Source organism: Chrysochloris asiatica, unplaced genomic scaffold, assembly GCF_000296735.1.
Source record: "Chrysochloris asiatica unplaced genomic scaffold, ChrAsi1.0 scaffold00222, whole genome shotgun sequence".
Taxonomy (NCBI): Eukaryota; Metazoa; Chordata; class Mammalia; order Afrosoricida; family Chrysochloridae; genus Chrysochloris; species Chrysochloris asiatica.
Window position 1 is genome coordinate 1603787 of NW_006408740.1, and position 27757 is coordinate 1631543.

The window sequence follows — 27757 nt, forward strand, 5'->3', positions numbered from 1 at the left end:
CTACACCCCAGTTTGGTTTTTGATCCAGTCCCGAAACATCGAGAGCTTTGTGTACACGCCAGGCTTGTCCCTCCGTGCACAGCCTTCACCCCAGCTCACAATTCCGGCCTGGAAAATGCGTCCATCTGCCTCCACACTGGACAGGGGACCCCCCGAATCGCCCTGAGAAGGAACCAGTTATTCCTCATGAGTGGCCTACCCACTATCTCCCTAGCCCCATCAGCCCAGGTTTCCCCAAACCACCAGGATCCGTCCTAGAGGTTCTCCCACCCTGTGGGGGCACCCTGCTCCAAAGGTGGAGGCATTGGCCACTTGCCAACTTGGTGGGTCACATCCTCCCCCCATGTACTCCACGTTCCCACCCACCCGAGTCATCACCCCTTCTCGGCGCCACGCCCACCTGACAGGAGTCCACGCCCCCACTGAGGTAGCCCACACACATCATGCGGGCAGTGAGCTGCTGCGGCAACAGACTTTCACAGGTGGTCTGATTGATGACACGGATCTCACCCTTCTGCAGGACCAGTGCAGCAGAACCTGGGGAGGGGACAGGGGCAAGGTGAGGAGGGAATCCCACAGTGAGGACACAATGTCATGTGGGTGGAGGCATTCTTCAAGATGCTCCCCAGAACAGTAATTTTAGTAGCAAAATGCTGGGAACACCCCAAATGCCTGAGGTGGAGAATGGTTCAGTAACTGAGGACACACCCCCTGAATGGGATTAACTCGACAAAGTATGGTAGCCAGGTGGCATGGCAACGATCATGCCAAGTGACACGAGCCCCTACACATACTCTGGCATGCAAGAAAATCAGAAACAGAAAGGCTGAAAGACCACAGAGTGCTCACTGGTTAGGGTTGGGGGGTACAGTCATCCAAACCAGAATAACCAAGGCCGCTGCCCTCTAGTCTATTCTGACTCACCGTGACCCTGAGGGACACAATAGAACTGCCTCACTAGGTGGCCATCTGCACAGAAGCAGACTGCTGGATCGTCCTCCCATGGTTCAAACAACCAACCTTTCGGTTTAGCAGCAAGCACTTGACCACCGTGCCATCAGGACTTGTAGATAAGTCAGGTTATTTTCCTTTTTCCTAGATTTTCAGCTAAGTGCTTATTAACTTTATAAATGAAATATTAAATATAGTATGCTGTTGTTGTGTGCTGTCAAGTCAGTTTTGACTCATTGTGACCCTGTATATGGAGTCCTGGTGTGGCGCTGTGGGCTAATACATCAATCAGACTGCAAAGTTGTTTGAACGGCAAGGTCAGTTGTTCAAACTCACCAGCTGCTCCTTGGAAACCCTATACAGGGTCGCTATGGGTCAGAATCAACTTGATGACACTTAACAATATTAAAAAAAAAAAGAGTTCCTGAGAGCAGCTGTTAGATTTGAACTGCCAACCTTGGGGTTACCAGTCTAGTGCTTATCCTACAGTGCCATACCAGGGTTCAAATACAGTATAGCATTTAACAACGAATGGCCTGCCTCCCTTCAGAGAGGGAGATGGGACAGGTGGCAGTGAAGGCTCAGTTTCCCAGACCTGTACCAGCAAGGCTGGAATGGCTCTTAGACCTTCCATGTTTTTTTTCTTATTCTTTGGAAAGGTGTTGTCATCTTTATTTTATGCATTAAGATTATAGGATCAGAGACTTTTAAGCAGCTTGTGTATCACTCAGTTAAGCATAAAAACAGCCCTTGAACCAGAGCCTTGCCTTCAAGTGCCATGCTACTTCCCCTAGAAGCTTCTACAGGTTGTGGGATAGCCTCATCCTGACAGAAGCGGGAAATGAAGCAACAAAGACAAACTGCCCACAGGGTCTCTGCAGACAGTAGGGGCTGGAAGCGCTAGAGGCTGGGGTCCCTAGGGTCAGCCTGGAACTCACCTCCCTCCTCGGTGTGTCCCCAGCCTGTAACCCAGATGGCCTTGCCCGTAGGGAAGACATGGGTGGCATCAGGTAGGCAGATAGGTCGCACCACATTGCTGTACTCAGCAGGCTTCTCCAGCTCCAACAGGGCCAGGTCGTAGTCATAGGTGAGGTCATTGAAGTTGGGGTGGCTGATAATACGCTTCAGCTTGTGTTCCTGCACCCCAGGGGCACTGCGTTTGCTCTGGTCATGCAGTCCCAGGAAGGCAGTCCACATGGTAGGGTCTGAGTACCTGGGGAGAGCCATTAGACAGAGAGTTAGAATGGCAGTATTGTGTGGACAGGGCTGGGGACGTGCTGTGCTTCTACCCAACTGTTCTGTTCTCCAACACAGGAAACTGAGCACCCAGAGAGCACGACTGTGGGGGCGGGAATATGTGGGGCATGGGGGTACCCTATCACTTTCCTGGAAAGATGAGAGACAAAGCATCTTTCCAGAAGAGGGAAACCACCCAGTAGGACTCTTATTTGCCTTTAATCCTATTATAACACATAACCTCTCTACACACCCCACATTTTAAAAACTCCTTAGTGTGTTTTTTAGCTGATTACAAAACTACTTCCAGCTTATAAATCTAGTATCACCGAAAGAACACTAAAAAATCAATTCTGATATTTTTAACATAAATGTATATTTATGTTAAACAAACTAGAAAAACACATTAAACTTTATCTACTGGATTTGTTGCTGGTAATAGAGTGTTGTTGTTGTTGTTGTTAAGTGCCGTCAAGTCGGTTCCGACCCATAGCGACCCTGTACAGGGTTTCCGAGGGTGTAAATCTTTACGGGAGTAGAAAGCCTCATCTTTCTCCCGCGGAGCGGCTGGTAGTTTCGAACCGCTGACCTTAAGGTTCGCAGCCCGATTCGTAACCACTACGCTAGGTTTGGAAATACTGAAACTCTATCGTGCACACCAAGGACTGAGAAAATGAGTAAATATACTGAGGTGGTTAGGAGCCAGTTCCAATGTAGGGAAAACAAAACCAAAACCACAGCTTTCTAGTTGATTCCAACTCCTAGTGACCCCCATGTGGTACAGAGTAGAACTGCTCCAGAGGGCTTCCTTGGCTGCAATCTTAACGGAAACAATTCCAAGCTTTCCTTCCACAGAACCATTGGGTTGCTCAAACGGCCAATGTTTCAGTTAATATTCAATAATGAAAGGGTGATAGAAAGATGGAATGGAAGGCAGAAGGAGAGGAAGAAAACTGAATTACAAGTATCAGTAAACATTTATTAAGGTTTATTAGGAGGTACTAGGTGTGGATGGGTGGGAGGCAGAGGGACTCGCTGTGTAGGGGATACTGAGCTTCTGAAACAGATAACGATGGTAAAGCATGGTGAATGTAACACATGCCACTGAACCATACATGCACAGAATATTGAAATGGCAAAGTTTTATTACATATACAACTACCACAATTTTAGAGAAAAGAAAAAAAAAAATGTAGAAAATCATTGAATGCCACAATCCAGTTGTTGAAGTATGAAAACAAACAAAAAGGCCTCATGCTTTCAAAAAAAAGCATGGCAGCCCCAGTAGCACCCAGGTGTTGGTGTCTATATTTCCTTCTCCATTAACAGGAGCCTGACTCCTTGGAGGAATGCTGGGGCGGGGGAAGCATAAATTGGTCCTGGAGCATTTTGTTTTGTCAGAGTGACTGAGCGCTTAAAAAGTGATGGGTGGCTTTCTTTTCCTCTGGGGGCTCTACAACTTTAAAGATAATAAACTTCTCTTCATATACACATACATACATATGTTTTCTTGGTTTTGCTTCTCTAGAAAACCCAAGCTAAGACATGTGGTACCAAGAGAGTGGGGTTCTAGAGTAATAAAATCAAAAGGATGAGTTTTCCACCAAATTAGTTCTCAAGTTTGACTAATTTTAGAGGCTGAAAGCATGTCTGACCTCCACGTCATAGGAATCAGTCTTGGGCAGATTTTGAGTTTGGTCATCTTTTCCCCTTGTGGAATTAGGGGAAGTCAGACATGGTCCCCACTTGGTTTAAGCAGTTTGCACTGTAAGCAGTATACAATATAATGTCTCCAGACCTATGAAAATTTGACGTTTTGTGGGAAGGGGCACGGGATACGATATTTCATTGGAGGGGAGAGCAGCAGCTTCTGGATTTGCCTGGAGCTGATTCTGGATCAGGGACTACTGTAATCCACCTAGCCAGAGGCCCAAGATTATATGTATATGAATAGGGTTAATCTAAAAAATTGAACTTGAGTGTTTTTAAAGGTTTATGTGTTTGACTGTCTTGTAGATATTGGTTTCTCCTGCCTATTGCAAAATAAGAATATATGTGTGATAGGAATTATGATTACAGAGCACTTGTAAGACTGCCTTCAGCCTACACTTAATGTATTTACTAAAAGGGGAGTTAGCATGTATCTGGAACTAGTAGTTTTTTTGCTTTAAGCCTTTGTAGAGTATGGAGCTTTAGGTGGAATTCTGAGCTCCACCCAGAACCTTCAGAGTTGGGACATTTGCATTTGAAAAGACATGCAGACCAATCCAGGACAGCTGGGAGAACAGAAAAGGAGATTCAAGCACATAAAAAAGCAGACAATTTGGCAATTTGAGTTTTGGAAGCATCAAGGCAAAAAAATCAGTTCATCAGAGAAAATTCCCTTCTAGGATTGAAAGACAAAGGGAACCACCTAGTCATCTGCAATCTGGATCTGCCTGTGAGTGGAATTGGGGAAAATACTTCAATGAAGCCAAGGGCTGAGTAAAGACATGCTCTGTTGGCACATGCTGACTTTGAGATAAGAGAGCTGGAAGGCTGACTGGTCAGAAATTTAAGGAGTTGTGTGTACACCTGAGGCCATGTGCACTGACCTAGTCCATGGGGGCTAGGGCTAAGAGTGACGGTGTCAGCTGGTTTGAAGTGCAGGGAGGTGTATGTGAACTCCTAAACTTGTAGCTGGTACCCATCTGACCTAGCCTGGATAGTTGGGTTGATAAAGATTTTTCAGACTGGACTTTTACGTCTAAATGCAATTGCTGAAACTTCTAATCAGAACGGAAGCTTCTTCTTATCAAGGAACGTGCCTGTCTCCTCAGTGTACTGGATTGATGTTATTGTTGTTGGATGTTATTGTTGTTGCTATGTGCCGTGGAGTGAGTTCTGAGTCATAGTAACCCTGCACAGGGTTTCCGAGGCTGTAAATCTTTACGGGAGCAGAAAGCCTCATCTTTCTCCCACGGAACCGCTGGTAGTTTCGAACTGCTGACCTTGAGGTTCGCAGCCCGATTCATAACCACTACGCTACCAGAGCTCCTTTAGGGATGGGCAATTTAGACATTGACTATCAACAATGGGGTGGGGGGGAGGGGAGGGAAAGATTTATAAAGGCATGAAGTGGCCGACTTGCAAGCTTTAATGGATGTGCTTAGTTTTAGAATTGGGGACAAAGGAGGATCCCCACTGACTAGTTTTCCTCTTTTCCAGATAGATCTGGTGAAAGGGGGATGGGTGATGATGGTGAAAGGATTTTATGATATCAAATATGAGTAATTGTTAGTAGGATTAATTGTGATTGTCACAACTATAATTGTAGAAGATGTGTAACTAAATGGGAACAGACGATCCCAGGACCATCATAAAGCAAGAGTATGAGTGGAGCCTGGCATCCCTGCCTGGAAAAGCAACAACAGCAGAGATGGTAGCATGGAAAGGCGGTACCATGGAAAGACAGAGCTGCTATGGACCCTAGGCCCATGGCCTGAATACAGCTGTGTGCCTACGGGAAGGAGGCTGGCTTGCAGAATGTGCCCTTTGGACTTTTGAATCAATATATATTTTATGTTTTGTTTTGCCTATGTGCATCAAATATTTTTGCTTTATTCATTTGTGAAATACAAGTTGTAAATGGTTGCAGTGCATTTTTGGTTGTATGTGTTTTAGTTATATCATGTTAGGTGCAAATATGACTTTACAATTCTCTTTATTTCAAGATTATGTATATAAGGTCATAGGTTTCAAGTTGACAAGGGGGTACTGACTAAATCAGAATTTCCAGAGGTTTAGCAGTTGGGATGTGCTTATTCCCATGGTGATGACACCTAATATAGGCATAGTTAACTCTATGATGAGTAATCAGTCAATTGAAGGGATGCTTTATTGGGGGTGTGGCCAGTTCCCAATAGAATGAACACATGGGAGGGACTCTCACTCTCTTCTGCTGGAACCTGGTACTCTACAACTGTAAAATAATAAACTTCTCTGTATGTACATTAAAAAAAAGTGATGAGAATACATAAAAAAGAAGCAAAAAGACTTTTACTAGTCAAATTCAGAATAATTTGGGCATCAAAATAAATGATAAGATTAAATTTCTGTGCATACTGAATAATTTATAATTTTAAAGGGAATGAGTCCATCTGAGTCTAAAAACTAATTTCAGAGCAATTTATGAAAGAAGAAAAGGAGATAGTGTTATAGAAAAATATCAGTTAATAATTAGAGAAGGATGCAATAAGAAACTATCATTTTTCCACAAAGACAATGTCCTACATCCTACTTAGGTGAGTTGTTGTTGTTAAGTGTTATGGAGATAGTTCTGACTCATGGTAACCCTGTACAGGGTTTCTGAAAAGTGACTGGTGGGTCTGAACTGTGCCCTTGTGGTTAACAATCCAGTACTTATCCTACAATGCCACATCAGGACTCAAGTATAGTATACTTAGGTAAGTAGCAACTGAGATCTTAAAAGTTGTTAAAGGTACAACTATTGGTCTCTCCCTGTATGAAGCAAAAAAGAATGAAGACAAAGACATAACAAACAACTAGTCAAAGGACTAATGGACCACATGAACCCCAGCCCTAAGACCCTGAGTCCAGAAGAACTGATGGATCCTGGTTACCACTGCCAATCACTCTGAAAAGGATCACAATAGAAGATAGAAAAATTTGGAATAAAATGAAATCATAAAAAAACACACCAAAAAACAGGCTTACTGATCTGATAGAAACTAGCAGACTCCTCACAACCATGGTAGTTAGACACCCTTCAAATCTGGAACGGAACTCATCCCCAGAGCTCAATTTTCAGCCAAACAACAGGCAGGTCTATAAAATGAACAATAATACCAGGTAGGTACACACTACTTAGGAACAATCAACAATTCAAGATCAAAAGGACAGCATTTACCCTGGATAAAGCTCAGACAGCAGAAAGGAATAAGAAAGGAGGAGAAAGGGAAACTAAAGACAAGGAGCACGTGGGGAAAATGCTGTTACACCACGGGGACGTCACTCAGTATCATGGTTCAAAATGTGGACATGTGGTTGGATGGAAAATTAATTTGCTCTGTTAGCTTTCAACCAAATCACAATAAAGTTTAAAAAGAAACAATTGTTTTGCTGCTGCTATAGCAATAATCAATACATGCAAAATTCGTTAATGGGTATTAAAACCATTGGATGGAATAGGAACAGGATATTCAGCCATCCAAAGCATCACCCAAGATTTATTATAAAGGGGGCGGTAAACACCTTCTAATGGAGAAGCTGATGGACCCTACCTGATCGTCCCCATTCATAGGACATCATGTGCCCCCTGATATGGTACACTGAGAAGGAAACACGTTATTCATGTTTTCTGAAAACAATACTTAAGCTGGATCTAATCACAAAGAAACAATCAGAAAAATCCACAGAGGGAATTTGCAAAATAATTGTTCTGGACTTCTCCAAAAATGTCAGTGGCATCATAGACCAAAAGTAAAAGGCTTGGGAGAACTGTTCTAGATAAACGAGAAGCAAAAAGAAGACTTTGTTGTCATTGTTAAGTGCTGTTGAGTCGGTTCCAACCCACAGTGACCCTGTGCAGGCTTTCTGAAGAGCGGCTGGTGAGCATGAACCACTGACCTTGTGATCCAAACCGACCTTGCAGTCCAGCCCATTAACCCACAGCACCACACCAGGACTCCAAAAAGAAGGCTAGAGAGACCTAGTGACTAAATACAAATCTTTGATTGGATCTTGGGTTAAAAGACCAAAACAGAAAACATGAACAGGACCATCCAGAAGAAAAGCAGTGACAGAACAGATGGTGGCAGAGACAGTATATGGAGAGACAGAGCAGCTGCAGACTCTAAGCCCATGGACTAGTAAGGCTGTGTGCCTGCAGGCAGGAGGCTGGCTTGTCGAATGTGCCATTTGGACATTTAAATGAATATATATATTTTTGTTTTATATGTGTACATCAAATATTTGTGCTTTGTCCATTTGTGAAATATAAGATGTAAATGGGGAACCACAGGGAAGAAGTAGGAAAACTATCATTACATGGAGGGGATTCTAATCACTGACATGAAACAATGTGTATAATTTGCTGAATGTAGAGCTGATGATCTTGTCTGTAAGCTTTCCCTCAATTCACAATGTTGTTGTTGTTGTTAAGTGCCGTCGAGTCGGTTCCGACCCATAGCGACCCTGTACAGGGTTTCCGAGGGTGTAAATCTTTACGGGAGTAGAAAGCCTCATCTTTCTCCCGCGGAGCGGCTGGTAGTTTCGAACCGCTGACCTTAAGGTTCGCAGCCCGATTCGTAACCACTACGCTACCAGAGCTCCTTATAAAAAGTTTTAAAACAATACAATAAATTTCTGTTCTTTAAAGAACCCATTTGTTATATCTCTGTTACAGCATCACTAGGAGCCTAAAGACACCCACTTATATGATGTGATGAGGTAGGTATTTTACCTCTGTGGGCTTCCATCCAAAAATGTAGAAGTCTAGTCTAATCATGAGAAAAACATCTGATAAACCTAGATGGAGGAACTTTCTACAAGACCCTTGGCCAAGCCTGAAATAAGGAAAAGACTGAGACATTGTCACAGATCAGAGGGGACTGGGAAAACAGGAGAACAAAATGCAATGCAGTATCCTGGGTGACTCCTAAACAGAAAGAGGACAACTCTGTAAATATGTGAGAAATCCCACAAGTCTGGAGTTTGGTTAATAGTAATGGCACAGTGTTAACTTGTTAGTGCTGACAAGCATACCATGTTAACATTAGGAGAAACTGAGTTAGGAGAAACATTACGGGTATATGGGGACTACCAAGCATTATTCTGAGCGCTCTACTCTACTTGCCCAAGATCACACAGCTGGAATCTATACAATCTTGAAACTCTTTTATGTATGTAAATTTATTCCAACCTAAAAATTTATTTTAAAAAATTCTTAAACTCCCATCAGTCCCCAAAGAAAGTCATCTCCACAAAGGATGGAGAGCAGTGTGACAAAATAAGGTGAGGAAGGACAGACTCAGGATGAAAAGATCACACTTCAACAACCCCAGGGCCATGAACTGGCTCCGCTAGGCCAGCCCTTTGCATCCTTGCTCTCCTCGCTCTCCCCACTCATGGCGGCCTGGGCTACCTTGTCATGGAGCTGCTGGCTGCAGAGCAGCTATCACACAGCAGGAAGGCTCTAAGTGTGGGAACCTCTTGCAAGTAGGAGTCTCCTCCTCATTCCCTGTTTGTTCAGGAGCAAGCTGTTTTCTGAAACATCTCCCAGCAGCCAATGTCACCCACACCAGAGGGTGCCACCCATATCTCTTGACCCTTTGACCTCCAGTCTCTGGATCCTGCCTATCTAGTCCTGAGATGCTAGCCCAGCCCTTCCTTAGTGACTTTAGAAGCTACCTTCATTGGACTAGGCCTCTTGTCTGCTTATGTATCTAAGGCTACAGTGTCCTGAGCACCTACAATGTACTAAGTGTTTCAAATGCATGATCATACTTAGTTCTCACAACTCTAAACTAAGGATTAAATATTGTTGCTGTTTAGTGCTGTCAAGTCAGTTCCAACTCATAGTGACCCTATATAGGGTTTCCAAGGAGTGGCTGGTGAGCTTGAACTGCCAACCTTGCAGTTCAAACTGAGCTGCAAGTCCAGTGCATTAACCAACAGTGCCACACCAGGGCTAATAGTGTCACCATTATCCATAAAATAGCTGAGGCATAAGAAGTTTGGACAACTCGTCCAAGGTCCCCCAAAAAGTCACAGCTGGTCTTTAACCAATGCTAGCGAGTCTGTGCACTATGGAGGTTCTCAGCACAGGTTTTGAAACCAAACCAGCCTGGAATCACGTCTGCCTCTGGCACCTAACAGCTGTGTGTTGTTAGCTGCTGTCAAGTAGATTCCAACTCTGGTGACATCATTGTGTGCCAGAGTAGAACTGCTCCATAGGGTTTTCTGAAGGAGAGGCACCTCTAAGTGTGTTCAAACTACCAACCTTTCAACTAATGTTGTTGTTAAGTGCCATCAATTCAGTTCGGATTCATAGCAACTCTGTAAAGGGTTTCCAAGGAGTGGCTGATGGATTTGAACCATCGACCTTGCAGTCCAGTGCTTTATTTGTGCCACCCTAGGCACATTTCCTTACCCACTTAACCTCAGCTTCTAGAAAGTGAGCACACCATCCCATTTCAGTTGCAGTACAGTCACTCCTGACTCAAGGCAAACCCATGTGTATCAGAGCAGAACTGTGCTCCACAGCTTTCAATGGAGAATTTTCCACAGTCAACTGCCAGACCAGCCAACCACGTTAACCTTTTGCACTACCCAGCGACATGGAGGATACAACATGATCTCCCTAATCAGGTAGCTGGAAGAGGCCCTCACAGTATGCTGGACAGCATGACCTAATGAAAGTCAGCTTCATCATTACTGCCATTGCCCAGCCCTGCCTTCCTCTCCAGTCCCAGTCTGCCCAAGTACCACCCCTCCCCCAAGAGTCACAGACACAGGAGGACTTCCCAATCCCAGAAAGCAGAGCCAGCAGGAGGCTGCCCCGCCCCCAGCCAGGGACTCACTTGAACCCTCTGTCGTCAGCGTGGCAGTGTGCTGCGGAGACCAGCCAGTTGGTAGAGATGAGTGAGGCTCCACAGACATGACCCTGGCCCAGGGCATGCAGGCTCACCTGCCAGGGCCACTCGCCTTCATCCGCATCCTGGCCCCCAACAACTCGCGACTGTCTGCTGAACGACCGCTGCCCACAGTCTGGAGATGCAAAGAGCCCCGAAGGGCTGTGAGTCGAGGGCACATGGGACTTCAGGGGCACTGTACCAGGCTCAGCACCTCAGAGGGAGAGCATGTCTGGGGAAGCTGCTCCGGCTGTGCACGCTAAGTAGGTGAGGCACAGGGAACAACTAGAAGCATCTTCTAGCCTCAGAGCCCTCGCCTCTTCCCTTTCTCCTACTTTCAGATTCAAACCCCGTATTTCCCCACCTCCTCTATCCTGCACAATGCATCCAGGGGCAGATCTGCTATGGATATGATTTACATAGATCTTGTTGAATGCCAAAGGTCCCAGTTCTCAGAGGGGAGGAAGGATGTTAGGGAAAGCAGCTCCACCAGTACTTTCCATAACACAATAGGCTGCAAATTAAAGGGCAGGTTAGTGGACATGGTGAATAGCACAGCTCAGGTAAGCAGTGGTCTCTCCTACAGGAGGGCAGATGCCACAGTGTTCTGTGCACGCTGGGCTGCTGTCCACACTACAGGGGCAGCCCAGGCACTGCAGCTGTGCCCCAGGGCAGCTAGTGTGCTAATCCCTCAGGGCTTCCCCATCAGGACCACAGCTAACACAGGAAGATTTTAAATCATCTAGAAAAAGCCATCCTCTCCTCCAGACAGACACGACCCCTCAGAGGGTACAGGTGTTGGAGAGTGAGGTGCTGGCCTGATCTCAGCCTCCTGGTACCCCGTTAGATGGGTTCCTTGTACAGTGAACAACCTGCAAAGTTGTCCCAGTAGGCCTGCTCACCACAATCCTTTTCATCTGAGCCATCGCTGCAGTCCTTCTTCCCATCACACTCGGGGTTGCCCTTGCTCACACAGAGCCCGTTGCGGCAGCGATAGGTGTGCTTGGTGCAGGTGACGGTGCTCACTGCACAAGGAGAGCAGAGAAAACGGAATCAACTCCTCGGCAGCATCTGGCCACAGGCCCCCAAGACAGAGGTCTCAGGATGGCACCCCAGCCCACTCAGGCCACCATACCTATGCTCCCTCCAACCCCCATGTGACCTTTGTGCCAGTGCTCACCTTTGTCACACGTGGCTTCATCAGATCCATCCCCACAGTTGTCCTTCCCGTCACACTTCTGGCTCAGTGGGAGGCACTTCCCATTGCCACATTTGAAAGTCTGGGCTGGACAACCTGGGAAACGTGTATAAGGATGGCTACTAATGCATCCAGCCCAGTCCCCATGGCCGGTCACCCAATGAGCATCAGCTGCAAGGAAGCAGCCCCTCCCCAGGGAGAGCCCCCCAATGAGCACTCACGGCACCCCAGCTCATCACTGTTGTCTCCACAGTCGTTCACAGTGTCGCAGACCCAGAAGAGGGGCTTGCAAAACTTGTTTTTGCACATGAACTGGTATGTGGCATTGCATACTGGAGAGGTGAGGAGAGATGGAGGTCAGCCGCCCAGGCTCAGCTGGGACCTGGGCTTTAGTGGCATTATTCACCACTTCTGGGTAATGCTGTGAGTGCCTAGGAACACATTCCCATCTGCACAGTGGCAACTAGAGTGTCCGTGCTCTACTAGCTATGGAAGCTGACTTCAGCACTGCTGTTCTGACAAAAGGATTCCCAAACAGCAGAGGTATGGGAAGACGCCTCTGATGGATTCCCACACAAGGGGGAGATTCGTGGGACCTGGCAGGGGCAGGTGGCAGTGAGGGGCCTGGGTCCAGGTCCCAGAGCACAGACTCACCACAGTTGAGCTCGTCACTGTAGTCAGCACAGTCAGCCCAGCCGTCACAGCGCCGAGCATTCTGGATGCACCGTCCCGTGTTGCAGGTAAACATGCCAGGGCACGCTGTGGGCACACACAAACCTGAAGTCCACAGCCTCCCACAGCTTGTGCCTGCACCCCGCTCCCCTGGGCAACTGCACAGTCACACTCAGGACAGAAAGTTCTTTCCACCTCACACAGACAGGAAATGGCTAGACCTGGGGCCTCAGGACAGGTTCTCCCATGCCCAAAAATGTGCTCCCTTCTGTGGACTCCCTGGTTAGTGAGACTGGCTTCTGGTGATTGAAAACCCTGTATAGAGGCTGGTCTGTGTTCTGGGTGTGCACTCAGTCCTTGCCTATCCTTGCCTGTGACGATCATCACCTATCCCAAACGCCTTCCCTCTAACCTGGGAACAATAGCATTATCCTAATGTAAACAGCATTGTCACACCTCCTTAATTCCAAGCTACTTCCCACAGTTCAATGTTTCTGAAATTGGGACACCCTTAACAATTGGTGTCAAAATGGAGTTGTGGCCAGGCAGATGAAAGAGGTTGCTATTACTGTCCCTACACAGCCCTGGTGGCAGTGGCACAATGATTAAACACTTGGCTGCTAACCAAAAGACTGGCAGTTCCAACCCACCTGGCAATCTGTTCCTGCAAAAATTTCCAACCTAGGAAATCATAATGGGCAGTTTCAGTCTGCCCTATAGGGTCACTATGAGTTGAACTGTATTTGATTGTACATAGTACATCAAATACAGGTAAGCTTCAACCCTATCAAAGGTGAGTTTATTCATCCAATTTGTTTGTACGCTATGCAGTGGAATGTTAACTTAATTTTGGATTCCTAAATAGAATTAAAATATCTTCCAGAGGTGCAGGGTTGAAACAAAACATCCGTGGAAGAACTGCTAGATCTCATAGCTGCAGATCACAAGTTTTCAGAGCCACGTTGTGATTAGTGTGACAATTCCTTCCATATGATTAACCACCACCCTCCAGCTAATAGCACTGGTCAAAAATGCTGGCTGATGGTGAAGCAATTTAACTCCATATTAGTAGAAAACATGAAACTATGGGGCTAACAAAAGAGAAATTACAAACCAAAGCTACAGTATTTCCAAAAATGTCTCAGACAATTTTGCTATTGATCCTAGAGATGCTAAAAGGTCCCTAAGACAAGCCCAGCTAGATATTAACGTAACTTGAGGCTGCACCACAGGAATGACGCCAGAGGGACTGAGGGGTGCCCCAGCTCAGCCTGCCCACCTTAAGTGCAGCCCTGAGGGACACAGTGGGTAACTGTGCATTGTCAGGCTTTTAAAATAAGTACACTGAAGTTGCATTTCCCCCACCAATAAAGCTACTCAAGTGATATACATCGTAACTTCTCTGGAGCCTTCCATTTGGAAAACACAATGTTCACAAAACAGAGTCAATAGTCCAACTTGGGTGGATCCTTGAAGCAAGATTATTTTCGAAAGGTGGCTGAGTAATCCCCTAACTATTCACTCACGGTCACTGGAGTCATAGGAGAGGTACTGTGCCAGGAAGCCTGTGTCTGTGTAGGAATGGTCTGAGTGGAAGCGGACTGTGATCTTGCTGCTGTTGCTGGTGACAACGAACTGGGACTTCTCTCCACAGTACCTGGATGGGAGGGTACAGCAGTGAGACCAGGAGCTTGGAGGAGTCTGCCTTCCCACACCACCCCAGGATGTGGTCAGGCTGCCCTCAGACCCCATGGTACGCACTTCTCCCCGTTGACTTCCACGTAGTCCTTGGTGCAGGTGGCTGGTGGCATGTTGGGCTCCACCAAGTAGAAGACTTTGAACTGCACCTTCACATACTGGTTGTTGGGCACCTGAAGAGAAAGCTACTGCTAGGGCTCTGTTGCTTCTTTCCCTGGATCCTACACCCCGGGATGGTATATAGGGGTTGTGGGGAGTAGAAAAGGGGAGCAACAACATTGTTGCTGAAGTTTTTCCTTTCCCTCTTAATTTCTTGGTTACCATCTACCAAACTGAGCTCATGTGGCCAACATGGAACACAAAATGGAAATATTTCAAGTTAGATGTTCAGAACTTCTAGATCGGGGCAGGAAACAGGATTGCATTATGAGAGAAGGCTGAAGAGTTCCCCAGCTGTTACTGCATCTCTGGGACGTAGTGAAGCGTAGACCTATCAGGAAGATTTCTCGCTGTAGCTGAACAAGTTCAGGTTCTCAGACTTAATCTTCACAGCACGTCCAACAAATAGACACCAGTGCCCTCACTTTACCAATAAGTACACTGAGGCATAGAGAGACTAATAACTGGGCCAAAGTACCTCAGCCAATAACTGCTGATGGAGCCATGGTCTGGGCCTGGGTCTGTGGTGTCAAAATGGACGATCTGAACGAAGTCTGTGTGAGCCTGTGGGACTCAGATATGGGCCTCCTGGGCTTTCTGAGAGAGTTCAGTCTTCCCTTTCCCTGTGCTTCCTGTGAGCCCCCCCGGAGCATCCATCTCTCTCACACAAACCACCTACCTCAATGTTCCACGTACAGTCAATATTGGGTGGGTAGTGGCCTGGGTAATAGGGACTGTAAAATGTTCCTTGGGTTTGACGGAAGTAACCTCCACACCCTGAGAGGAAAGGGCAAGAGAGACAACATGAGGGCCCAAGGACCAGTTTGGCCTAGGAGGCTGACGGAGTTGGCTCTGCTCCCTGAGAAAAACAGGACTGGGACAAGCACTGCACTCTTCTCAAGCCAACCTCACAAGAGAGAAGTGCTGCATGCATGAATAACTGGACACTGACCAGCTGGCTGGGGACAGTCTGAGGAGTGGACTCACTGCTGTAGGGAAGGCTCCTGACCCAGGTGACCAGCAAAATGGCTATTGGTTTAAAGCTCAAACTTCTCTCACTGACCTGAGCCAGTTCACTGGTCACTATTTTAGCCTGTGGTCCCTTGGCCCAGATCACCCTCCAGGTACAAGCTCTCCTCTTTGCTAGTGGACAGTCCACCTACCCTGCCCCTCCTTACTGCTGATCTTGGGCAGCTGGAAGAACACGGCTTCAAAGCCCGGATGTCGCCGCTCAGTATTGGTGATCAGAGTGACGAGCAAGACGTTCTGAGAGGAGAGGAAGGTCAGGTTGTAGGAGGGAGGGTAGGTGCCACATAGCCTGTGGGGTGGGCAGAAGGAGGCAGGTGTTAGGGAAAGCAGACAGAGCCTGAATTTCCCACAAACTTGTCTGCAGTCCACACAGAGGGGACCCAAAGGACAGAGGAGCCATAAAAGCTGCCTTGTCATCCCTGCCTGTCCCAATTCTTACCTGTCCCAGGCATCTCTACTTCCACATGGGAGCAGCAGCAGTTAAATGGGCTAGCGTGCTACACTACCCAAATGTAAAACAGCAGTGGCACACTTCCTTAATTTTGAAATATTTTCCACATTTTCATGTTTCTGAAATCGGGGGCCCCCTGACAACTGATGTCAACAAGAAGCTGTCAGTCATCAGCCGAGGAGGGCTGTGGGAGCTGCTTTCACTGCCACTGCACAGATAAGTTTGGTCACGCAGCTGTATTTTAACTAAAATTTGGATTTCTAAGTATAGGTAGGAGGTCTGGGGTGGCACCTCAGGAAAAGCATTGAACTGATAACCTCAAGGTCAGCAGTTCAAACTCACCAACTGCTATGAGGAAACCCTATATAGAGTTACAATGGACTTGATGGCACTTAATGACAAGAAAGTATAGTTAAAATATCGTTTAAATGTTCCAGCTACAAAGGTTCAAGGGTGGGGCTTAAAAGAAACTCAGGTAAGTCCATCCCACACTTACCTGAGTAATCAAGGAAGTAAGGATTTAGTTATTATCCTGTTTGTCTTTGAAACAGCAAAATCTTAGACACACTGAATGTCTAACAATAGAGAATATATTAAATCCACTGTGGACTGAATAAAAACAATAGCAGTCATATAGAAATATCAACACAACCAATATTGACAAGACCATGCCAGGCACTGTTCTTAGTACTTTTGTATCTAATTACCCACCTCATTCCTATAGCAACCTTGTAAGTGAATACTGTTATCTCTATTTTACAGATAAGGAAAGAGAGATTAGATAGCTTGCTAAAAAATGTGGTTATTGCAAAGTGCCATCAAGTCTTAAGAATGATCTCTTAATTCAGATGAGATGTGTTCAAGGTCACATTTACAGCAGTAATGGGCTCAAGCAGAGCAGCAACTAGGAGAAGGGAGCAGGACCAGGCAGTGTTTCATTCTGTGGTACATAGGGTTGCCATGGGTCAAAAACAACTCAACAGCACCTAACAGCAGCAACATCATGTCATTTCTGACTGATATGTTCAACAGAACAAAACACCGTACCATCCTCATAATCGTTGGAGCCCACTGTTCCAGCCAATGTGTAAATCCATTTTGTTGAGGGTGTTCCTATTTGTCACTGAATCTCTACCTTGTCCAAGGGCTGACGGCCTTCTGATGACTTGTCCAAAGTATGTGAGACAAAGTCTCACAATCTTCAATTCTAAAGACAATTCTGATTGTACTTCTAGCATAGATGTATTTGTTAATTCTTCTGGCAGTCCAAGTTATATGTGGTGGTGGTGGTGGTGTGCCATGCAGTTAATGCTGACTTCTAATGACTCTGTATAGGGTTTCCGTGGTTGTAAATCATTATGGGAAGAGAAAGCCTCATTTTTCTCCTTAGGAGGCACTGGTAGATTCTAACTGCTGAACTTTTGGTTAAGCAGTCCAACCGTACCCCACCATGCTACCAGGGTTCATTCCAAGGTATATGAGGGGGCTTCTAAAGGTTATGGAGTCCTGGTATGACACTGTGGGCTAATGCACTGGACTTCAAAGTCAGTTTTAGCAACGAAGTTGGTGGTTCAAACTCACCAGCCTCTCCTTGGAAACCCTATGGGTCGCTATGGGTCAGAACCGACTTGACAGCACTTAACAACAACAACAGGTTATGGAAATTTTCATTATGTTTTAATTTATTTTTCCACAAGCTTTTTGAAGTCCCTCACATTTAATATTCTTATTGTTGTTAGGTGCCTTCGGGTCGGTTCTGACTCATGGCGACCTTATTTATACACAACACAACAAAACACTACCCAGTTCTGTGCCTTCCTCACAATCATTAAGCTTGAGCCCACTGCTGTTGCCTCTGTGCCAATCCATCTCAGTGGGGTCTCCTCTTTTTCGCTGACCCTCCACTTTACCAAGCATAATGGCCTTCTCCAGAGACTGCTTCCTGATGATAGTACATCTGAAATATAAGAGACGAAGTCTCACCTTCTTGACTTCTAAGGAGAATTCTGGCTGTACTTCCAACACAGATTTGTCTGTTCTTCCTGCAGTCCACAGTACTTAAGTCTTTTCTAACACCATAACTCAATGCATTAATTCTTCTACAATCTTCCTTTATTCACTGTCCAACTGTCACATGCATATGAAGCTACTGAAAATACACTGTCTTGGGTTCAGGTGCACCTTAGTCCTAAAACTGACAAAAAAAGGTCTTTCTTGCGCAGCAGATTTGATTTCTTGACTGCTGCTTCCATGAGTGTTGATGGCGGATCAAGCAAAATGAAGACTCTGACAACCTCAATGTTTACTCCATTTATCATGTTATTTATTGGTCCAGTGGTGAGGGTTTTTATTTTCTTTATATTGAAGTGAAACTCATACCGAAGGCTGTGGTCTTTGATCTTCATCAGTAAGTATTTTAGTCCTCTTTGCCTTCAACAAGCAAGGTTGTATCATCTGCATATCCTATACCATGTTCATCTTCATATAATCCAGTTTCTCAGGTTATTGGCTCACATACAGATTGAATAAGTATGGTGAAAGAATACAACTGTGGTGCACACCTTTCCTGATTTTAAACTATTCAATGTCCCTTGTGCTGTTGGAATGACTGCCTCTTGGTCTATGTATAGTTTCCTCATGAGCACAATTAAGTGTTCCGGAATACTTATTCTTTGCAATGTTATCCATTGCTTGTCATAATTCTCACAGTCGAATACCTCTGTAGAGTCAATAAAGCACAAGTAAACATCTTTCTGGTATTCTCTGCTTTCAGCCAAGATCCAACTGATGCACTGTTGACTGATGATGTATGGAGGGGAATGTAATCAATGTAATGAAACAAGTCATATGAATGGCTGAATGTGAAACTGATGATATGCCCTGTAAACTTTCACTCAATCCACAATAAAAACCTTAATTAAAAAATAATAATAAAAATTAAAAAATAACATTAGAAAGATAAGTTACATTAAGAAACAACCAGAAATAGAATAATTATAATAATATTTTAGAAATAGATAAGGACATAGAGAATATGCTTTAAGAAATATTATAAAATAAAATGGAAAACACTACAAATATGAAAACAATTTACAGGGAAGATAACAGATATGAAGCAGAGAGAAATAAAATCCAAAAGAAAATACATTACCTTCTTCATAAAGGCTTAAAATGGAAAATACATGAATATAAATTCAAAGATATAAGAGGGTAACATTTTTTAAGATAAATGAAGATGAATTTGTAGACTGATGACATTTACTGAACTTTAAGATTAAAGGAAGAATTATGTGGACACTAAGGAGCTCTGGTAGCGTAGTGGTTACGAATCGGGCTGTGAACCGGAAGGTCAGCAGTTCGAAACTACCAGCTGCTCCGCGGGAGAAAGATGAGGCGATCTGCTCCCGTAAAGATTTACAGCCTCGGAAACCCTATTCAGGGTCGCTATGGGTCGAAACCGACTCGACGGCACTTAACAACAACAACAACAACAAGGCATAAATAAAATCATGTTCAAATAAAAAAAAAAAAGATCCAACTGATGTCAGCTATAATATTCCTAGTTCCATGCTCTCATCTGAATCTATCTGAACCTCTGGCAGTTCGCTGTTCATGTACTGTTACATTCATCTTTTAACTATCTTTAGTAAAATTTTATATGCATGTGATATTAATGATATTGTCCGATATTTCCCACATTCTGTTGGGTCATCTCTTTTTGGAATGTGCACAAATATGGATCTCTTCTAATCAGTTGGCCAGGTAGCTATCTTCCAAATTTCTTGGCATAGAAAGTGAGTGCCTCCAGTGCTGCATCAGTTTGTTGAAAGATTTCAATCTTTGGAGTCTTGTTCTTTGACAATTCCTTCAGTGCACCATGGACTTCTTCCATCACTACCACTGGCTCTTGATTGTGTGCTACCTCTTGAAATTGTTGGACATGGTCCATTTCTTTTGGTACAATGACTTTGTGTATACCTTCATCTTCTTTTGATGCTTTCTGCATCATTCAACATTTGCTCATAGAATCCCTCAATATTTCAAGTTGAGGCTTAATTATTTATTTATTTATATTCATTTCAGTTTGAGAAATGCTTTCCTAACTCCATGTCTTTGCATATTTCATTATAACACTTGACTTTATCTTCTCAAGCTGCCCTTTGAAATTTTCTTTTCAGTTCTTTTACTTCCTCATTTCTTGCAGGCACATTAACATTTCTATCTACATTGGAGAGCAAGTTTCAGAGTCTCTTCTCACATCCATTTTCATCTTTTCCTTCTTTCTCGGCTTTTTAATGACCTTTTGATTTCTTCCTGTATGATGTTCTAGATATCATCCTACAATTTTTCTGGGTTTTGGTCACTAGGATCTAATGCATCAAATCTGTTATTGAGATGATTTCTAGGTTCAGGTGGGATGTGTTCAAGGTTAAATTTTGGCTATTGTGGACTCTTTTATTTTCTTCAGCTTCAACTTGAATTTCCAAAAGAACAACTGATGGTCTCTTCCACAGTGGTTCCTGGCCTTGTTTATATGGTGCTTTTCCACCATCTCTTTCCAGAGATGTAGTCAATTTGATTTCTGTTTATGCCATCTAGTGAGGTTCATGTGTACAGTCATATTTTATGTTGTTTAAAAAAGGTATTTGCAATGAACAAATCATTGGCCTTGCAAAATTCTATCACGCAAGCTCCAGCATTGTTTTTATCACCAAGGCCATATTTTCCAACTACTCAGCCTTCCTCTTTGTTCCTAATTTTTGCATTCCAATCACCAGTAATGATCAGTACACTTTGATTGCATGTTTGATCAATTTCAGATTGAAGAAGTTGGTAGAATTCTTCAATTTCATCTACACTGTCTTTTATTAGTTGGTTTGGGACTTTAGATAATAGTGGAATTAACTGGACTTCCTTGTAGGCAAATGGATGTTATTCTATCACAAACAGCTTTATATTTCAAGATAGATTTTGAAATGTTCTTTTTGATGATGAATATGAAGTCATTCTTCAATTTGGCATTCTTGGCATTGTTAACCATATGATTTTCAGGTTCAAAATGGCCAATACCAGTCCAATTCAGCTCACTAATGCCTACGATATTGATCTTTATGTGTTCCATTTCATTTTTGACAATTTCCAATTTTTCTGTATTCTTAAACAACATCATAGTTCAAAGGCATCAGTCTTTCTTATTCATAGACCAGCTTTGGCATAGTCTATGAATAAGACAACTGAAAATACCATGGCTTGGGTCAGGCACACCATAATCTTCAAAGTGACATCTTAGCTTTTCAACACTTTAAAGAGATCATTTGCAGCAGATTTGTCCAATGTATTACCTAATTTTATTTCTTGACTGCTGTTTCCATGAGTGTTGATTACAGCTCTAAGTAAAATGAAATCCCTGACAACTTCAACCTTTCTTGTTTATTGTGATGTTGCTTATTGGGCCAGTTGTGAGAACTTCTTTATGTTGAGATGTAATCCATATTGAAGGTTATAGTCTTTGATATTCATCAGTAAATGTTCCAAGTCCTCTTTGCTTTCAGCAAACAAGGTTGTGTCATCTGCATTTCACACAGGTTGTTGATGAGTCTTCCTTCAATCCTGTTGCCACATTCCTCTTCATATAAATCAGCTGCTCAGTATACAGACTGAATAAGTAAGGTGAAGGGATACAACCCTGATTTTAAACCATGCAGAATCTTCCTGTTATAGTGTAACAACAATATGTCTCTTGGTCTATGTACATGTTTGTATGAGCACAATTAAGTGCTATAGAATTTTATCCTTTGAAATTCATCCAAATTTTGTTATGATCTACACAGTTGAATGCCTTTGCACAGTCAATAAAGCACAGGCAAACATCTTCCTGGTTTTCTCTGCTTTCAGCAAAGACCCATCTGATATCAGCAGTGATATCACTCGTTACACTTTCTCTTCTGAATCCAGCTTGACATTTCCCTGTCAATATACTACTGCAACCATTTTTAAATTACTTCCCCCACAAAAATTTACTTATGTTTAGTATTAATAATATCGTTCAATAATTTATTCATGTTGTTGGATCACCTTACTTTGGAGTGGGCACGAATATGGATGTCTTCCAGTTGGTTGGAAAAGCAGCTTTCTTCCAGATTTCATGGCATAGATGAGTGAGCAAATCCAGCGCTGTATTCATTTGTTGAAACATTTCAGTTGGTATTCTGCCAATTCCTGGAGCTTTGATATCCAAATATGATATCTTTGATATCAAAGAAATTATTAAGCTTGTCTAGTCTTGGTCATTAGTGTTCAATGTGTCAAATCTGTTCTTAGAATGGTCTCTAAATTTAAGCGATACTTAGTCAAGGTCATATTTTGGCTCTCATGGACTTATTTTAATTTTCTTCAACTTCAACTTGAACTTACATCTAAGCAATTAGTGGTCATCAGCCCCTGGCCTTGTTCTGTATGATGATACTGAGCTTCTCCCTTTCCACAGATATAATCAACTTGATTATTGTGTATTTCATCCTGTGTATTCACATATATTGTTGCCATTTACATTCTTGAAAAAGATATTCGAAAAGAATTAATCATTGTTCTTGCAAAATTCTGATCTCCAGTGTCGTTTCTATCACCAAGGCCATATTTGCCAATCTTTGTTGTTTCCAACTTCAGCATTCTATTAATTAGCACTTATCAATGCAACTTGATTACATGTTTGATCAATTTCAAGCTGTAGAGTGTGAACATGATAAAAAAAAAATCTTCAGTTTCCTTATTTTTTCATTATAGATGAAGTGCATTTAAAAAACAACAACTGAGTAGTAGTTTTAATAAGTGGGCTTCCTTCTAGACATAAAAGTATTGACCCATCACTGTCGGTGTTGTACTTCAGAATAGATCTTGAAATGTTCTTTTTAACAATGAGTGAAACCCTGCTCTCTTCATATGTAATTCCCAGTACCTTAAATTATATGATTGTTTGATTCAAAATGGCCAATACTAGTCTATTACAGCTCAATAATGCCCACAATATCAATCTTTATATATCCATTTCACTTATAATGACTTCCAATTTTCTTAGGTTCATGCATTCATACTTCATACATTCCACATTCCAATTATTATGATTTACAGCTGTTTCTTCTCGTTTTGAGTTGTGTCACATCAGCTAATCAAAGTCCAGAAACACTTTGTTCTATCCATGTCATTAAGGTCAACTCTAATTTAAGGAGTCAGCTCTTCCCAGCTCGAAATCTGAGTATTTTCCAACCTGAGGAGCTCATCTTCTAGCACTATATCAGACAACGTTCTCCTGCTATTCATAGAGTTTTCAGTTCTATTTTTCAGAAGTGCATCCCCTCTTCTTTCTTCCTAGTCTACCTTAATCTGGAAACTCTGCTGAAACCTGTCCACCATGGATAACCCTGTTGGTATTTGAAATACTGGTGGCATAGCTTCCAACATCACAGCAACCAAACAAGCTACCACAATATGACAAACTGATGGATAAATGATTAGAGCTGTCAATACAGAATTCAGAGTCATGGCAAACAAGACCAAAAAACTGCCACAGGCCTCATCCTTAAAAAGCTTCAGAAGGAGTGGGGGACTTAAATTCCAGATTTTACCAGTCGCTTCCTTTGATTTAGAACCTCCTTTGATAGCCACTAGACAGGCCTGTAGGTCCCTTTGTCTTGGTTGACTCACTTATCTAACTAAGCCCACTGATGGCTGGCATTGAGTGCAGTGGAAGCAAGCACCCCAAGATCACATATGTGAAGGTGATTTCAATACCACCAGCTATCATTGCTAGAAGCAGGCTCCAAGGTTGCACAGACCCATGCTTTCTATTTACTCCTCAAAACAACCCACAGGTTCAGGTGGGTTCTCTTAAGATCCTGCCTTTCCCATGGCAACACAGCTAATATGGATGGACTTGACTACCAAGACATGGGCCACACAGTCTGCCCTCCTAAAGGACATCTGCAACTGCTATCCTTATGCTGTGATGATATGTGAATGCCAACGTGTGTCCAGGAAATGGAATTCTCCAGTGTGTGGTGCCCACTGAGAAGGGCTCCTTGGGATCCCTGGCCCTTTACAGATGGGAAGAACTTTGAGAGGACAAGGATCCAGAGAGAAGTGATTAGGTGAATTACCCCAAATCAGTAGGGAGTTGAAACAGCTCAGAATCAGGTTCAAGATTAGAAAGTTCCTAAGTGGCAAGGCTGAGACTCAAATTCAGGCCTTCAGGCTCCAGAGACCATGCTCCTAATGACTATACCACCCTGCCTCTAACCAGTGTGGCCTTTGTAACCATTGAAGATTATGGTTAGAGACAGGTCTAATGATCTGAAAAGATCATCATGCTATATAACTAATTTTAAAAAGCAGATATAAAAACTAAATGCATAACATAATCTTATTTTTAAATATATATATATATACACAGCAAAAAGATTGAAAGAATATGCATCAAAAATTTAACCAATGGCTACTTCTAGAGAATGAGATTATTTGTGGTTTTTATTCATGTGTGTGGTGTTTATTTTTGTCTTCTTGTTACTTTTGTACAACTAATAAATAAATTGTTGCCGTTATGTGCCATCGAGTCAGACTCATTAGTAACCCCATATAGGATTTCTGAGGCTGTAAGTCTTTGCAGAAGCATCTTTTTCCTGTGTAGCAGATAGTTGGCTTGAACTGCTGACCCTGTGATTTGTAGTTCAGTGATGATCCTAAATTAGAGTTGCATTATTGTTAAGTGATGCTGTCAAGTCAATTCTAACTAACAGCAACTCTGTGCACAACAGAATGAAGCACTGCCCAGACCTGGAAGTTGTATGATGGGCTTCAGCCATGAGTTATAACTTGTATCCTCATCTGTAGCATTAGAGCAACAGCAGCTTCATGGATTGATGATGCGTGTGGACTACCCAAATGTAAAATGGAATCCTGGTATGTCCTATACTGCACTTCATCCATGATTCCTGGCCCCACCAGGAGGACCTTTCCCTCTTCCCCACCACCACCACCACCACCACCACACTCACTGCACCACTGCATGAGGCTCCATGGGACTCAGGCTGTCATAGACAGTAACCATGTCACTGCCCCGCTCGTCGCAAGACGCAAGATCAAAGCTTCGGAAGGTGAGACTCAGTATGGAGTCTGCATCTCCTCTCAGGGCCCACTGGCAACGGGCTCGTACAGGGTATGGACTGTTCGGGAAGCCGGGCGTGGTGAAGCGAGTCCATTCCCCACTTCGGGTGTGCAGGGCAAAGCTGCAGCTGTCTGTGAGGGAGACAGGGTGTAGGAAGGTGTAAAGAGACCACCTGAGATCCAGGGGAGTGCCCTCCCAACTGCCCTGGGGGCCACTCTAGCTAAATATGGGAGATAAGGAAGAGGATTTCAGAGGGGTCTGGAAGAGGTGAAGGAATGCGCTGCCACTGCTGGGACTTCTGGGCCCCTGACTAAGGGGCCATCATGACCACATCCTCCATCCACCTCTCTAGTCAGCTGGAAGTCAAAGTGGAAGGTATATACTTACTGTCCCAGTTCGTCTGCACTGCCCTGGGGTCAGTGGCTGAAGAACAAGAGGGAGAACAAAGTATTATTGATGTCTACTCCATTATTCCTACTTCCAGTGGGAACTCTTAGTGGGAAGTGCCCATTACGATGCGTGACTCAGCAAGTATTGGTTCTTTATCCTCACTACAATTTAAAAGAATGGTCAAAACCCAGACACACTCACTCCATTAAAGGCTGGCCCTTTCCTACCACATGCCCTCACAGCTGCCCACCCTCCCTCCCTAGACTCACGGAAGGCTACCACAGAAGTCATCACAAAGGAGCTGACAGCTCGAGAACGGGGTGGCAGAGTGACCATGTGTTCCTTCGCCAAGGCGTGTTCAGCCTCCCCCACCAGGTGCTGTGGGATGCTGAATTCGGACCAGTAATAGGCGATGACGCTGCCCTCGCTGGAGAAAGAAGAAGGACCTGAGTCACTGCACTCTGGGCATATCCCTTCCTTCTGCATGATTGCCCAAAGCAGACTGGACAGCTCAGGCCATCCACAAATCAGCTTAAGAGAAACTTCTCTGACTCTGCTCCGAGAAGACACCCTGTTCCCTAGACCCTCTTTTACTCTCACCAACCTTTTAATTTCCATAGCAAGGGATTTTGTCGCTTTACCCTTTGCTCCATCAGTTGCACAGCTGTCCCCAAGTGGACCGACTCATGTTTAGGACTGGAATTTTGGTTCCCTCGCTCACTTGAGCACACTGAGTACCACTTTCCTGAGTCTGATTACTGGTCTGAGAAATGAGGTGACACTATCACCTGCCATGCAGCACTCATGAGGTTGAAAGTTAAATAAACAATATAAAAAGTCCACATGAAAACCAGAAAGACATACATGAATGAGTTATTAACACATAGCCAAAACAGGGAAAAGGTGAGGACTCCTGGAAGCCTTTTGGAGAACCTCAACTCCCCAAAACTCAACTATCCAAAAGATATTAATAATATTAATAATAGCTACCTTGACTGAGTGTGGCTTCTATGGCAGGCACTGTGCCATGCACATTACCTGTATTTGCTGCTCACTTCATCCTAGTAACACCACCAGCGAGTTCCCCAATTTAAGAAAATATAAGTGCACTAAGTAACTTGTTCACAGGACACAACAAGGACTCACACTTTGGGCTTGTCTGAGGCAGGACCTCAAAGCTTCACCACTCTGCAGATCACCAGGTATTTGGCCTCCTGTGCTACCATACACTGATCCCATTCTCGGAAAGACCAAAGCACCCCTCCTGTTCCCATTCTCCCAGCACAACCTTCTCTGCAACACCTACCTGAAGGCAGTTACTGCTGACTCTTTGTGGTACGGACCCAGGGACGGGATTCCACTGTATAACACCTTCAGCTGAGGATAGAAAGGAGGCTCAGAACATCCCATTCCTACCATGCCCATCCCTGCTTCAATGTCACCTCTCCATCTCGGGGATCTGAGTCATAGATGAAGAGAAACCAGGTGTCCTTCTGCCATGGATGGGGGTATCTAAGCAAGAGGCAGGACCCAGCCATAGGACTTACCGCATCTTTCACCTTGTTGGCCAGGTGTACAAACTCTGTGGAGTTGGAGTTCTCATAGGCATCTACAAAGCTCTCATCTCTGATCCTCAGGTGGCCATTGAAGACCTTCTGGACCCGCACATTCCAATCTGGGGGACAGCATGGAAGGAGAGCAGTCAGAGGAAATGGAACTACATGCTCCCCCTCCTACATCCACACTTCCTGGGAAGAGTGAATATCAGGAGGTGACAAGGGGACTCATAACCTGTTCCTCCTCCCATCACTCTCTCCTTATAGCTTCAAAAAGGCAGGAAAGAGAGAGCCCTTAAAATCTCTTCACCCCAAAAATCTATCCCTTAACTACTACTCTCTCTCATTCATATCGCATCAACCAGAAGTGGGTGGAACCCATGAAGTGGACCTGGGGCATATTCACTGAAGAAGAGGGTATAGCCACCCAACACTGCCTTCCCAGCGCCAAATCCCCTGGTCTTACTCACACTGGAAGTACCACACCAGGACACCAGTCAAAACAGATAACAGGAAGAAGCTGGTGATTATAGCTGCCAGCACCACCCAGCGTTTCGGGCCCCGCTTCTCCACTTTCTTGGCATTGTTGACTGGCAGGAACTCCACGCCTTCCTCAAAGCCATTCAT

At 44.1% G+C, this 27757-nt stretch overlaps 1 protein-coding gene across 1 annotated transcript; it reads right to left on the reverse strand.

The window, feature by feature from the left end:
• Window positions 1-27757, reverse strand: ST14 (suppression of tumorigenicity 14 (colon carcinoma)). The gene is made up of 18 exons (XM_006873070.1): window positions 27601-27757; window positions 27122-27249; window positions 26881-26951; window positions 25844-26001; window positions 25572-25607; window positions 25075-25315; window positions 15726-15865; window positions 15227-15324; window positions 14452-14561; window positions 14217-14347; window positions 12673-12777; window positions 12240-12350; window positions 12001-12114; window positions 11723-11845; window positions 10770-10956; window positions 1890-2164; window positions 401-537; window positions 1-162 (listed from the first exon to the last, which is right to left on the reverse strand). Exons 1-18 carry the CDS (start codon window positions 27755-27757, stop codon window positions 1-3), a joined length of 2484 nt encoding a protein of 827 aa, XP_006873132.1.

What these genes read in the sequence shown, in the direction of transcription:
- ST14 (XM_006873070.1), bottom strand. Translation starts at nt 27,757, where the DNA reads ATGAATGGCTTTGAGGAAGGCGTGGAGTTCCTGCCAGTCAACAATGCC. An exon ending in CCAGCTGCCCAAGATCAGCA is followed by an intron (nt 15,325 to 15,725) that starts GTAAGGAGGGGC and finishes CTTTCCTCTCAG; the next exon opens with GGTGTGGAGGTTACTTCCGT. An exon ending in TGAAGCCACGTGTGACAAAG is followed by an intron (nt 11,846 to 12,000) that starts GTGAGCACTGGC and finishes CTCCTTGTGCAG; the next exon opens with TGAGCACCGTCACCTGCACC.